Source organism: Poecilia formosa, unplaced genomic scaffold, assembly GCF_000485575.1.
Source record: "Poecilia formosa unplaced genomic scaffold, Poecilia_formosa-5.1.2 Scaffold353, whole genome shotgun sequence".
Lineage (NCBI taxonomy): Eukaryota > Metazoa > Chordata > Actinopteri > Cyprinodontiformes > Poeciliidae > Poecilia > Poecilia formosa.
This window is the reverse complement of record NW_006800292.1, coordinates 594353-607551: the sequence shown is the minus strand read 5'-3', so window position 1 is coordinate 607551 and position 13199 is coordinate 594353. Positions and strand designations below refer to the sequence as shown.

Here is a 13199-nt window from a genome sequence, read left to right as displayed (position 1 = left end):
GTGAAGGTAGAGCAGAGGCAGGGGAGTGGAGAAGTGGGTGGAAAACAGCTTTCAGAGGTTGTTCTGGAATGAACTCATGGTTGGTAGGATGGAAAGCATCACTGGGAGGGAAAAAGTGCATGAATTAGTGGGAAGAAAACAACCAGGCTGCAGGTTATTTGTTTGTCAAGTTCAAACTCAAATCAGTAGATGAGGGACAAGAAACAGACAGAATAATGACAATATTCAAAAAAAACCCAAAAAAGTCAAATATAAAACAACTAAATTTTTCTGGTGTCAAGAGAATCTGGTGGAAAGTAGCAGCGGAGGAAGTTACCAGTTATCAATTGTTATTAAATAAAAACACAGATATTTGTCCAGACATCAAAGAGAGATGAAAGACTGTATAGCTGATGGAGAGAAGTACAGATTTACATGAAAAACAGCAGCGAGCACAATTAGATCACCACAAACAGACCTGAGAATAAGGAAATGTTTATAGATATTTGTTTAATAAATACTGAACACGTGTATTTTATTGTGTGTTTTCGTTCATTTCACCAAATCATTTCAATTGTGTCTTTACACATGAAGCTTTAGAAGTGAAGAGGATGTACTTTGTTTGTACATACCCATTAAATAAATTAGAATAATACTCAAAAGTCAAGTTATTTCAGATTTTTTTTTCACTAATGAAACACAATGTGATGATTTTCTGCTTACAGTTAATCAAAATTTAAATATTACATCATACCAATAAAAAAATAATATACAGCCTGAATGAAAAGTATGTTTACTACCTGCATGAAAGTTGTACATTTTCAAAAGGTAATAATAATAACAGCTTTATAGTAATGGGCCTCATCTGACAGTATATTCTAATTTACTGAATATGCTACAGCTATGGTGACCTGAACATCATTGCTATGATTAAAGCTCATGTGCTACATTATTTTAAACATATATGTTTGAATCCAGCTTTCTGCATCATGCTGGAATATAATTGCATCCATAACAAGTTTGAACTCCTGTCTCCCTTTTTTTCTTTGTTCTCTTCATTTTCTCTGTTTTCCCCCCCGCTGTGCTCTCACCAGTGGCTCAGTGTTTCCCCGTGCTGGGATGTGGATCCCACTACGAGTTCGTGATCGAGGAGTTCTGCCTGACCAGATTCAGGCTAGACATGCAGGAACTGGACCAGAGTCAGTGGTGTAGCTGGGAGGACACAGCCAAGTGAGTAATCAAGCACAAACATGCACAGAGGAGAGAAATGAAAACAGACTTACTCTTGCAGAACAACAACATAATGAGCTTCAAGTCTGAGATGCACATCCAGCACATCTCGTTGATGTTGGGTTTCATTGCAATAAGGAGAATAAACACGTTTTTATTGCAGAAATAAACAGAGATGCATTGTTGTATCGCATTACGAAAAAAAAAAAAGAAAAAGCTGTGAACTTGTTTATATTTGATTGCCGCTCTTTATGATTGTCCAAGTTTTTGGTTGCGTTCCAACAGTTGATTAAAAACTGAGTGAAACAACAGAGAGCGAGTAAGTGGAGGGTGAGAAACAGAGAGGATACACACACAGTCAGACAGAACAAAAGCTGCATGCCTTTGGCATAAACAAAGATCTTTTGTGCATGCACAAATATTATCCTTGCACTCACTGTAAAAGATGCTTTAGGCTACGTCTTTCCAAATTGTGCCAACAGATTTTATCATTTAAAATCAGCTAGTTTAATCAGTTGAATAAACACTAAAACATTTCTTACTCCAACAGTAAAACTGTCACAACATGATGCATTCATCAAACGTTCTCAAATCAAACGTGCGTTTTTACTGTTGCTGCCGCTCATCTGTCTGTGATCCTGGAGGGAGAATCCAATTTGGCGTCTCCAAAAAGAAGTTGACTGAGATTTTTGTTTGAAAGAACGGTTTGGGAAAACAAAACAATAATTATTCTAAAGAAGGAAAACCTCCTCTGAATAGAGTTTTAATCACCAATTCTTTACAGTACAGATGGAGATTTTTTTTTCCACTTTTTTGAGAGAAAAGTGAAAGAGAACAAAGCACTACAGTGAATGAAGGATTCAAAATGTGAAATACAGTCTGTCTAAGTTAAAAGGTCAACCATCAGGAATGTTAGCCCCTCTCACCCTTTCTTTCTGGGTGAACCGCCTTCGGAGATCTCTAATTCACATCGAGTGACATTTGGAGTCTGTGTGAGCGGCTCCTGTGAGCGTCTGGCCAGTTTGCCTCGTCTCCCGGCTCCTCAGCGCGTCTCTGCTGTCAAGAGGCGACCTGCTTCCTCAGCCCTCTTGTCAGTCTTCAGCTGTCACTTCAGTCAGTTTATATTCAGCTCCCTCTTCATAAAACACTCAATTCTGTCTCTTAAAGCCACTGCTGTAGACATTAGTCAGTGGTATTCCAGTCCAACTTACTTTTATGAATCCTTGCGAGGTTTCATGTACATATAACTCTGAGAAAAACGTGGAATCGCTGTTATAAGACGTTCATTGGTCTGAGTCAGTTAGTAGAAAGAAATAAAACATGACAAGCCTGTTACTTCAAAGCTGAACATTATGGTTTGTAAAATGTTCAAGAGTCATTTTTCTGGAGTTGCAGTGATGAGAGATTCATTTTGCAGCTTTTTAAAATTTTCTTCTATTGATTTGTTAAATTACAAAATCAGACTGATATAGTTTTCTTTGAGACAAAATTCATTAACATTCTGAAAACTGTCTTTAACAGAAATAATTAGTTTTTAATAGGAAACTTGTATGGGACCCTAAGGGTGTTTTCAGACCTCATAGTCCACTAGACTCGGTTCGATTTTCAGCTGATGCGATTTGCTTTCATACTGCACCTTGTCAAACAAATCAAGCCCTTTGTTAGTTAATCAATCACAGGGCAAAGTATGAACACACTAATTCAGAGAGACCAGTTAGTCTCATGTTTTTAGACTGTTGGAGGAAGCAGGAGTTCCTGGAAACCTTGCAAGCTACAGGCAGGATGAACTCTGGTCAGAAATCAAACCCAGCATCTTCTGGCTGCTACACAGCAGTGATAACCACTGAGCAGCCATAGACACGTTTTTCTGCAGTAAATAATGAATTAAATTAAAGTTTCCTTTTTCATTTGCGATGATTGTTTACTGGGACCGTCACGTTGCTGCTTTCTGTCACATTTGTTCCACTTCCATTATTCCCCTTCGCTGCTTACTTTAATATTCTTTCCATTGTTTCTTCAAATTTTCCAGCTCCTCTGATATATTAGTGACACATATGAGAGATTTGTTTTCCCCAAGTCTGCCAAGCAGCCATGGTGCTGTTATCACACCGTGTGTAAAGGCCTTGTGTGTTTTCCTGTCAATATTTTGACGTGTCACCTCAAAGCCCAGCACGAAATGAGAAAATGGCAGAGAAAAGCTCTGCAGAGGTCACAGCAGCATTACTCACAGCTCAATACTGCAGGGCCTCACTGCCATTCAGGGTGTAAATTGGACGTTTTGAGACTGGAGGAGTAGACAGGAACAATGAGACTGGTACAATCGATAAATTAAAGGTTCTGTCCGACTCTGTGACGTTGATAATCACCATGCTGTTATAAAACTCATTAGCAGGAAATTCCTCAGTTGTGTCCTTGGATTTGTGATTTGTTGAGTTAAAGGACGTTAACCAGCATTATTTCAAAGCTGCTATACACTGAGGTTTGCCCAGTATAAAGTATTTTATTTCATATTTGACACAGCTAACATTTTCGTCAGTCATTATGCTGAAGATATCATCAAGGTGCTCATTTGAACCTTCAGCCAAATATAAATAAAGAGCATTTAACCTACTTTTCAATATCCTCGAGGCCTTCTAAGTCTTAAAAATATCCACTTTAGTCACAATTGTGTGACTGCTTTATTGATTTAATAATACATATGCAATATGCATGCATCTCTCACATTGACACATATAAAATCATCCCAAACAAGCCCTCATTTGCTACCAACTCAGCTCAAAATTGTCAAAAAAGATGAGATTCCATGAGGAATTTTTAATTTGTGATATACAAAGACGCACAAAACAAAAACATAATCCATGTTTTTAAACAGTAGGGATACAAGGCCATCACATGTCTCAACCAATTCATGAAGCCCAAAGGAAATATTGTAGAAATTAGATATTTGTTAGTTTACAACTATCTTCAACTCATGCTGACGACTTCATAAGACTTTTGAAACTTCTAAATGTTATTTATTCACGCTTCTGTTTAGGAAAATCAGTTATTCACTCCCAATAAGGTGTACGTTTTCAGCTCTGTACAGTCAGCTCTAATGTTGATGTCGATAACTTTGCTGCAGACAATTATTTATAGTCAAGGTCAAACATTAGCATATCTAGATGCTAGTATCTGCTGACCGATATGTAAAGGACGGCTGTGCAGCTCTGTGATTTAATGCGGTGTTGAACCTTTGGAATATAACAGATACCAGCCGTTGTTTAATCAAAACAAAATCTATTATTACCCAGATGTAAATTTACTTCCTTAAACGCTTTTTTTTTTACTTTTTCTATATCTATTTTTGGATAGAAACATATTTTTATCTGTCTTTTGATTAATTTCTTTGAGCACAAACCAAAAAGTCCAGCAGATGGAAATCATGACAACTCTGTTGCTGCAAACAGGAGACAGATGGAGAGACATAACCTTCATGCTGTGGCGAGGAACGTTGACATGTCGCCATTGGATTCAGCTTGATCATTTTCCAACATGTTGATGGCTCCTCTCTAGACTGAATTGCTGACTGGCGTCTCGAGACCCCATAAACAAAAAGCTGCAAAATGGAAACTTAATAATGCATATGATTATAGTTTTCCTCTTTCATAAAGTGCCACCATCACGTCTCATTTCATATTTAAAGGTGCGTTCTGATTGATCAGCGGTGCCCCTGCTGAAGATCATGATCAGACACTCGTTCCAGGTTAGTCAACAAAACCAGTTTCATAACATAAATCAAACGGAGGCGTGGAGTATGCATCATTTTTGTTACGCAAGTTTGTTTTTTTGACTTCATTTTATTTCCTTCTGCTTATATCACTTCCATCCTGACTTTTTTTTTTTTTTTTTTTTACATTCAGCAGCTTGAGCTCTCGCTGCTCTGCAGCCTATGAGAGGTCAAACCAGGAACTTCTTAAAGCCACACAGGATGCCACCCACCATGGTGGAGGTCACTGCCTACGCAGAGATGATGTTGAGATATTTAGTCTGCACCTGGGAAGTCTATGAAATGTAAACTACACGGGATTGAGAGGAGATTTCAAATTAAAGCAAACCCTGCACAGGCAGCACAGGCGCATTATGTCCTAACTTCATCTATCTGTTTGTAACACACATGAGTGAACATGTGGAACAATGAGATGAAACCAAATCTGAACTTTTTGGCTTATGTTATAAATGATATGTGTAGCAGAAAACTGACTCCATCAACTTGGTGAAGCCTGGTGGTGGCAGCATCATCCTGTGGGGAATGTTTGTTCTTCAGCCAGGAAAGGAAATCTGGTTAGAGTTGCTACAAAGATGGATGACATTAAAAACGATCCTGGTAAAGAAAAATTATAACAATCAAAAGACTTGAGACTGAGGTTCACCTTTTAGCGTTACAACAACCGTTAATATACAGTCATGTTGAATAAATTAGAATATTTTTGAAAAGTTCACTCATTTCAGCTAACTATACTAACCAAATGACAGATTGATGATTTCAAGTCTTCATTACTGATGATTGTGATGATTTTTTTGCTCACAGTTAATGAAAATATGACATTTAAGATTAAAGCATTTCACCAGATCAATTAAAAATCATATTTTTAACACAGAAATGTGGACATAATGGAAAGTATATTTAATAGTCGCTTAAAGGTTGATATATTCAAATAGTACTTTTAATCTAACAGTCAAGTCTCATGTGAATGCATGTTCTTTATTGAATGTGATTGCACATCCAGCATATTAGGTTTGTGTTTTATAGATTCTTGTGTTTCATAGTTTTGTGAATATGCCACCTTTATGAAACACTCCAGATCCCTCTCCACAGATCACTGTTTTCAGGTAAATTTATTGTTTTAATTAAAATGTAATTTTTGCAAAGTCCCTCGTGACGACATTTGTTGTGAAACGGCGCTTTAATCATCAGTTTTTGTAGAAAACTGATTATTTCTGACAGCCTTGAATGCAGCTAAAATAAAACCTTCCAACCATTACCTGAAAATGAAATACGAAATGAGACGCATGATAAAATGAAATTGTTCATTTGTGACACAATTATGCTTCGGTTTTACTGTGTTTTAGCTGTGTAAGAGTTTGTTTTTTTGTTTTGTTTTTTTAGGTTTTACTTGCAGGAAATGGTTTATAAAACTGGGACAAACTGTTCTATTGTAGAAGTGTTTCTTCAGTTTGTGTCAGAGAAGTTTACTCAGTAGACACAGCTTGATGCACAGCTAACATTTAGTCTATAATTTTTTACTTTATTACCCTAACTTTAATGCATACCCATTTTAGTATTGATCCTCTTTATTGTGTTGCGAGGTCATTTGAAGCAGTAATCTGAGTGATTCAAATAATAAATGCCGTTTCAGATTGACACACAGATTTCTACTGGACTTCCTGTCTTTACTTGAGGATCTTTGGCTCCAGTTCCTGCCAGTCTTCCTGATTAGTGCTTTCACTGAAGGAAAGGGGTCCATGAAAGCCAGATCTCGCCTGAGCAGCTGAAGTTTTGATATGTCTGCTTGAATCCATGATAGCTTTGATCTAAGAGTTCGTTTATTATTTCATTTCCATACATGAATTTCTTATCTTCAGCAGAGAAAAATCTTCATCTTGATGTCCCGAGGCCATCGTCATGAGAGCCAGTTTCATCTTGACATTTGACGGTTGAGATGGTGACAGAAATTAATAAAAAGGATGAAGACCATGACATTTTCCGAGCTGATTGACCTTCCTGTCTTGAATCGATGTTAAAGAGTCAGTTTGGATTTTTGGGTTAAGTGACTTTCACTACTGTATGATATATTATATTACCTTACCAGAATGTCTGAGATTAGTCAAGAAGTTAACAAGTAACTCCCATTTAAAGAGCTACTAGGTGAAAACTTTATGAAGTGGATGATAAAAGCAAAAGTTTTTGAGGTCAAACATTTTCAGGAATCAAACTATTTTTGGCTGTTCATTTTCTAGACTGCAGGATGCTCCAGAGTATATTTTTATACGAGTCATATCAGCCAAAAAATACATCATAAAGAGGAGAAAAAACATGTTGTGCTGGATTATAAGTCATATTCATTTAGAAATTGTTAAACATTTCATTATCCATCAATCAAAAAATGTGTCATGAAGAGGAAAGGTATACATAAGTTTCAGCTTCTAAAATAAGTCATGAGCCCAGCCAAAGAAATGTGACTTATTGGTACCAATTCCCATAATCCATGTTTTCTTCAATAAATACACTAGGAAGACTTATTTGAAATTCATACTACATGGTAATGAAGTGTGTAAAAAATTGAATACAAAACCAAGGAAATTGCTTAAATCTGTCAATATTTAGAAAATAATTTTGTCCACATTTAAAAGTGTCACATCAAGAAGTTAAAAGCACATCATTTCACAATAAAGCAGACAATAAAACCATCAGCTCCTGACAATACGTATGACAAAGGAGTCAAAAGAAAAATCTGAAAAGTTGCTCAAAGGACAAGGACCTCTTGCAGAGAATTTTAAATAGATATGCAGTTAGAATAAACCGATTTTCCAGTGGCAACAATAAGAAATGTATTGAGACGCAAAGACAATTTTGCCTGTTCTCTATTTAAGACTCCACTGCTGAAGAAAAATCATGCTAGATCATTTGACAAATCAATTGATTTACTGAGAAGAATACAATCCGGTCAGATGAGACCAACATCAAACGCTCTGTCTTTGCACACACCCTTAGTAGAGGAGGAATGAGGTTGCACACTCTCTTGGAGTTTAGCATACAATACTGACAGACCTGATGTAACTTAAGGAATAGCATTCTTGATAAGGATTTTAGGATAAAACTGAGCAAGCAAGACAGTGATCCCTAACATATAACCAAGAGACTCTCTACTAATTCTCCACATAGGAAAAACCACAAAGTTGTTCAACAACATTTCAGTAAATGGGTTAATAATTAACATTAACAAGCATTTAATTAGAACATTATTATGTACCTATGCCATATAGTAAATGTTATTAGATTTTTCTAATGTTTTAAAAGGTTTTGTGAGATAGTATCATAGTTTGATGACCTGTATTGCTTCAAGTCTGGAGCCAGCACAGTAGCATGAGACCCAGAACACAGAATAACGAATCCAAATGCCGATATTGTGTTTTTCAGTAATACTAATTGTCTCCTTGGCCTCAGTACTCCAGGCTCTCAGTTTTAAAAATAACTCCACTCCTTTGTTACGGGCGAGCTTTTCAGGCTGTGTTATTGTTAAGGGGGTATTTTGGTCAATCAGTCATGCATGCTGTCAGCCGACTCGAATAATTTAAAAACCCTCGTGGTGAGTGAATTCACATCAGGTTACTCGTGAAGCCGGGCCAGAGAACGTCTAGTGAGCTAAGTAGTGTTGAAAGCTTACAGAAGCTTTGTCTCTGTGGAGCTGTGTGAATTAAGAGGCTGATTACTGGGTGATTAGGAATGGATTGCTGCGTGTTTTTATAACTAATGACTGGATAATATCCAGCTTTGCTCCGACTGCTGCGCACTTGGAGTTGTTATGCAATAAATCTCTGATAAAATTAGGACAAGGATCGCAGGAATAGAGAGAGATGGATGGAGAGGGGTCTTAGTTTTTTTAAAAATATATTTACTTGTTTCTTTTTTCTTTTAAAATAAGAGTTCTCCTGGAACACATTCATTACAAGATCTATACAGTCTTGCCACTGCAAAGCTGCATTCCTGCTGTCTTTAATCCTTAAGAAAACAGAACAATTCAATCACTTCCTGCAAAAACAACTCAAAATCTAAATCTTTTTAATCCTCCTCAACTATGTTATTTACTCCCAATGTGCAGACTTTTCTTCATTACTTACATCTAAATGCAAACTAAATCTTACAGGATGTTTTTCCCTTAATTGAGCCTTATCTAGTAGTCAGTCTTCACATTAATACAGCATTTTAGGACTGGCTGGAAAAGAAATGAAAGGTTTTCGTTAGTGTGTTGCAAACTTTAATGTGGGAGTTTTTCTTTTTCTCTTAAACTTTTTGTTTTACAATGTTTTCATCAGTTATTATACAGAATATTTAAACATAAACTCAATAAACATCTAAATAATACCATATTTATCCTTGTATATTTAGGCTCTTTGCAAGTTTTACAATACAGACATACTGTGGGCTAGTAATTATTTTTATTTTCAGCTTCCTTCAGAATGTAACGTCTTACATGTTTTTCATGTTTTAAGCAGACACTTCAAGATAATCTTGGTTCATAGACATCCAGGCTGAAATGTATATTTCCATATTTGGTTTAAAACTGAGATTTGTTTGAGTCTTTGTTTTTGTTGATATTTTCCAGAAGACATAATATGGACCAGTTTTAGCAGCAATTGAGATGCATTAGAAAAGTAAACTGATCTGGATCTCAGGAAGTTTTACCAAGTCAGAACAGAACAGCGTGTCCTGAATTGAGCAAACCACAAGTCCATGTGGGACAGCCTAGTTTTATAGTTGTAAGTGAACTGATGACATTGTTTTATAGCATCAGCTTAAACCGTCATTCGTCATAGTGTGTGGCCTCAGAGATGGTCTGTCAGCACTGCCTCATCTGCCTCATGACACACATTCGCACACAGAGAGGAAAGAAAAAGAGTTTCAGAAGTAAGCAGAATACCAAAGTACCGAAATAAAGAACATTTTATTTGATTTGCTTTGCAATGACAGCTTGGCCTAGTTTTTGTTGGATTTCCTTGGTATGAGATGAAGGCTTCTCTCCGTTTATTCTTTAAATTGATCTCTCCAAGCAACCGCGGATGAACTCTCTCTGCTCTGGATGCAAGTAATGAAGACATGTTCTGAAAGAGGGAATCTATTCGAATGCTCTGTTTTTGTCCGTCAAAGAGCTCTGATAAATCACATTGGTAAACTCAAACATGTGATACATATAAAATCGGTGCTCTTTATGCCGAGTTATAGAACATTATTCATTCTTAGCATTAGTACCCAAAGCATGAGACGTGTCCACATTCTTGTCATGAAGTCAAACGTCTTTCCAGTGAAGGGTGATCTTTGTTTTTGCAGATGATGTGGTTTCTGTTGGGGTCGTCAAATTGTGACCTTCATGGTGCACTAGAGCAAAGATGGATCGCTCACTTGATGGTATTGAGAGTGGAAGATGGATAGACAGATTATGAGACGTTTCTGCAGTGAAGGAGATGCTGCTCTGCTGGTGAGAAATGAGCTGAACTGAAAAGCAAAGTCGTCTCTGCATGCACCCTCACCTGTCATGATGACATACGGATCATGACCAAGATGTCAGATAAAAAGGGCTAAAATCAGAAAATCCAGGCTGAGCTCGCAGGTAGAGTGAGGGTGTCTCTTGTAAATGATATCTTGGATCTCAATGAGACAACCTGTATGATTAAAGGTCAAATAAATCAACTGTCCAAGAGACTAATGAGACGGGAGTCGGCCAAGTTGGTTTGGAGAGCAAAATAGGAACCTGTAAACTCCCGTAAACCAACAGTAAGACATTGGGAATAGCAGAGTGAAGGTTTGGTAACTAAAGTTTCTGTCTATTGAGTAGATTTTGTAGCAATATTTTATTCATTTGTTTTTGTGTTAAATAAAAATGCAAAGTTTGATTAAAACATTGTACAAACGTAAGAATCCATGGTTGGTAGGTAGGTAGGCTGGTTGATTTGTTGGTTGTTTTTGCTGAACTTTTTAGCTTCCATGTTGCTAACATGTTGACATAAGAGTCCCCCTTGTCCTTGTGTGCTAAAATGTCCCAATACTATAAAACCACCAAAATACTGATAAACTAGGACAAATCTGCAAAGAAAAATAGGTTTATTTGCAAAAATCTGCTGATGCGGCAGGAATCTGAAGGTCGGTGATATGTTAGAGTCCCTTTTAATCAAAGCTGCTGTGCCTGTCGTTTAAAATGAAACCACAAACTGTGCTGAACTTGCATTTTCCTGCACTGAAGAACAGATGGGTTCTCCAGACCTGGCACAGGTATCACCAGATATCAACCTGAAGCTGACGAGGAGAGCGGCAGCTCAACGCAGAGAGGCCTGAAAGTCAGGCTCTGTGAGTGGATTAGAATATATTTGAAAAGTTATTTTATTCCAGTAACTCAAATTACAAATTAAACATATCACATAGTTTAATGACAGACTGATATTTTCAAACCTATGATTATGATGATTTAACCATAACCTTTATAATTTGAGACACTTTAAAATGTTGTTCACAAGTTTCTAAGCCAACTAAATGGTCACAATTAGACTATAAGACCAAGAGTTAGTTTGATTCTGTTAAATCAGAGTAATATAACAGCTCTACAAAAAATACAGCGTCACAAAAACGCTGTTGTATTAAATATTTAATTTGGGGTTTATGTGAGAGACAAAGACAACATCTTTCAAACAATTAAAAAAAAAAGTATACACAAAAATCTGAAAATCTTGTCATCTTGTATTTGGCCTCCTTAAGTTGATATTATAACCAAGTCATGTCATATATTTCTGACTAGATTCAAAACTAGACTAAAATATTACATCCCATGAATACTGATCTAAGCTTTTCTATTGTATCTCTGACTTCATGTTTGGGGTTATTGTTTGACTGGAAGGTGAACCTCCACCCTTTTCCACCATCTTTTTCCGCTCCTAGCAGGTTTTCTTCTGGGATTACCTGAATTTAGCTCCATCCACTTTCACATGAACTCTGACTGAAACTGAAAAGAAAAGCTTGTCCGCTGAATGATGCTGCAACCACCATGTTTTTACATCATTGATGATGAGTGAAGAGAGCAAAGTGCAGTGTTAGTTTTGTGCTGCACATTGAGTTTTTCTTACAGGTCAAAAGCTTCGAATTGGTCTCATCTGACCAGAGCACTTTCTGCCACATGTTTGCTCTGTCCCCTGCATGACCTGTGGGAAACTGCAGCACTTCTCAAGGATTTCTCCCACTTGCTTTGTCACTTCCGAAAAAAAAAAAGCCCATATTTTTTGGAGTGTATGACTTAGTGTGGATTCACAGCAGCCGTGTTTAATCAAACTCTTATTCATTTGTCCAGAAAGGACAAAGTGTGAGTGTGCAATCAAACTGAAAGCTGGTTGTCTTTTGCCAAAGTCAAAAGAGAAATCCTAAACCACTAAAATCTGACGCCACTCCACTTCTGTTTACGTTTCAGGATGAAGGAAGTTGCGCTCATGTTTTTTTCAGACGTTTTTGTGTCATTTTCTTTTGTTGTTCTCGGTGCAGCGCCACCACAGGCGACAAGGGGAACAGGTTTCTCTGAGGATCTTTTAACACAGTGTTCTGTGAAAGCAAACATTTAACAAATGTTACAATGTTTGTCCCCAGTTGGACTATCAGGTGTGAAAATATCCTTTTAGTTGGGTTAACAGATTTTCCCATCTGAGTTCTGGATCTCTGAAGTGCTTCTTGGCCTCTTCTCCTCTCCGTAACCAGAGTTTAACTGGGCATTGAGGAAGAGATCATGCCACAAAAGTACTTTCCTCAATAAGTAGGCTTCTTTCTTACACAAGTGTCCCTGTCTCACACAAAGCTCCTCAGCTGAGAAAAGTGATGATCACACAGTGAAAGTATATTTTAAACAATACAATAATCTATTGTATTATAATCTATAATCAATAATCTATAAACCAAATTACGATGGCGAGGTAACCTCTCTTTGCCCTCAAGGGTAAAGAGATATTAACTATCTATTGATAGTTAATAACTATCAATAGATAGTTATTAACATTGTTATGTTATCAATTAAGATAATTACTGACATATGAGGTGCTTTCCTCAGAAATCCACTGCGGAAAAGACTTCCTATAATCTGTTCACACACAGATACATCTTATTCAGGTGTCTGCGTGCATGTGTGTGTGCGTGTGTGTGTGCGTGTGTGTGTGTGCGGGTGTGTGTGTGTGCGTGTGTGTGTGTGTGTGCGTGTGTGTGTGTG

At 37.1% G+C, this 13199-nt stretch overlaps 1 protein-coding gene across 1 annotated transcript in view; it reads left to right on the top strand.

Annotated features, from left to right (window-relative positions):
- Positions 1-1003: 1003 nt before the first annotated feature.
- LOC103153529 (receptor activity-modifying protein 1) overlaps positions 1004-13199 on the top strand; it is a gene marked incomplete at its 5' end in the record, with an annotated part of 19357 nt that continues 7161 nt past the window's right edge. The window contains one exon of the mRNA XM_016661998.1: positions 1004-1209. Within this exon, the coding sequence (XP_016517484.1) occupies positions 1004-1209 (206 nt within the window). The remainder of the gene's footprint in view (positions 1210-13199) is intronic.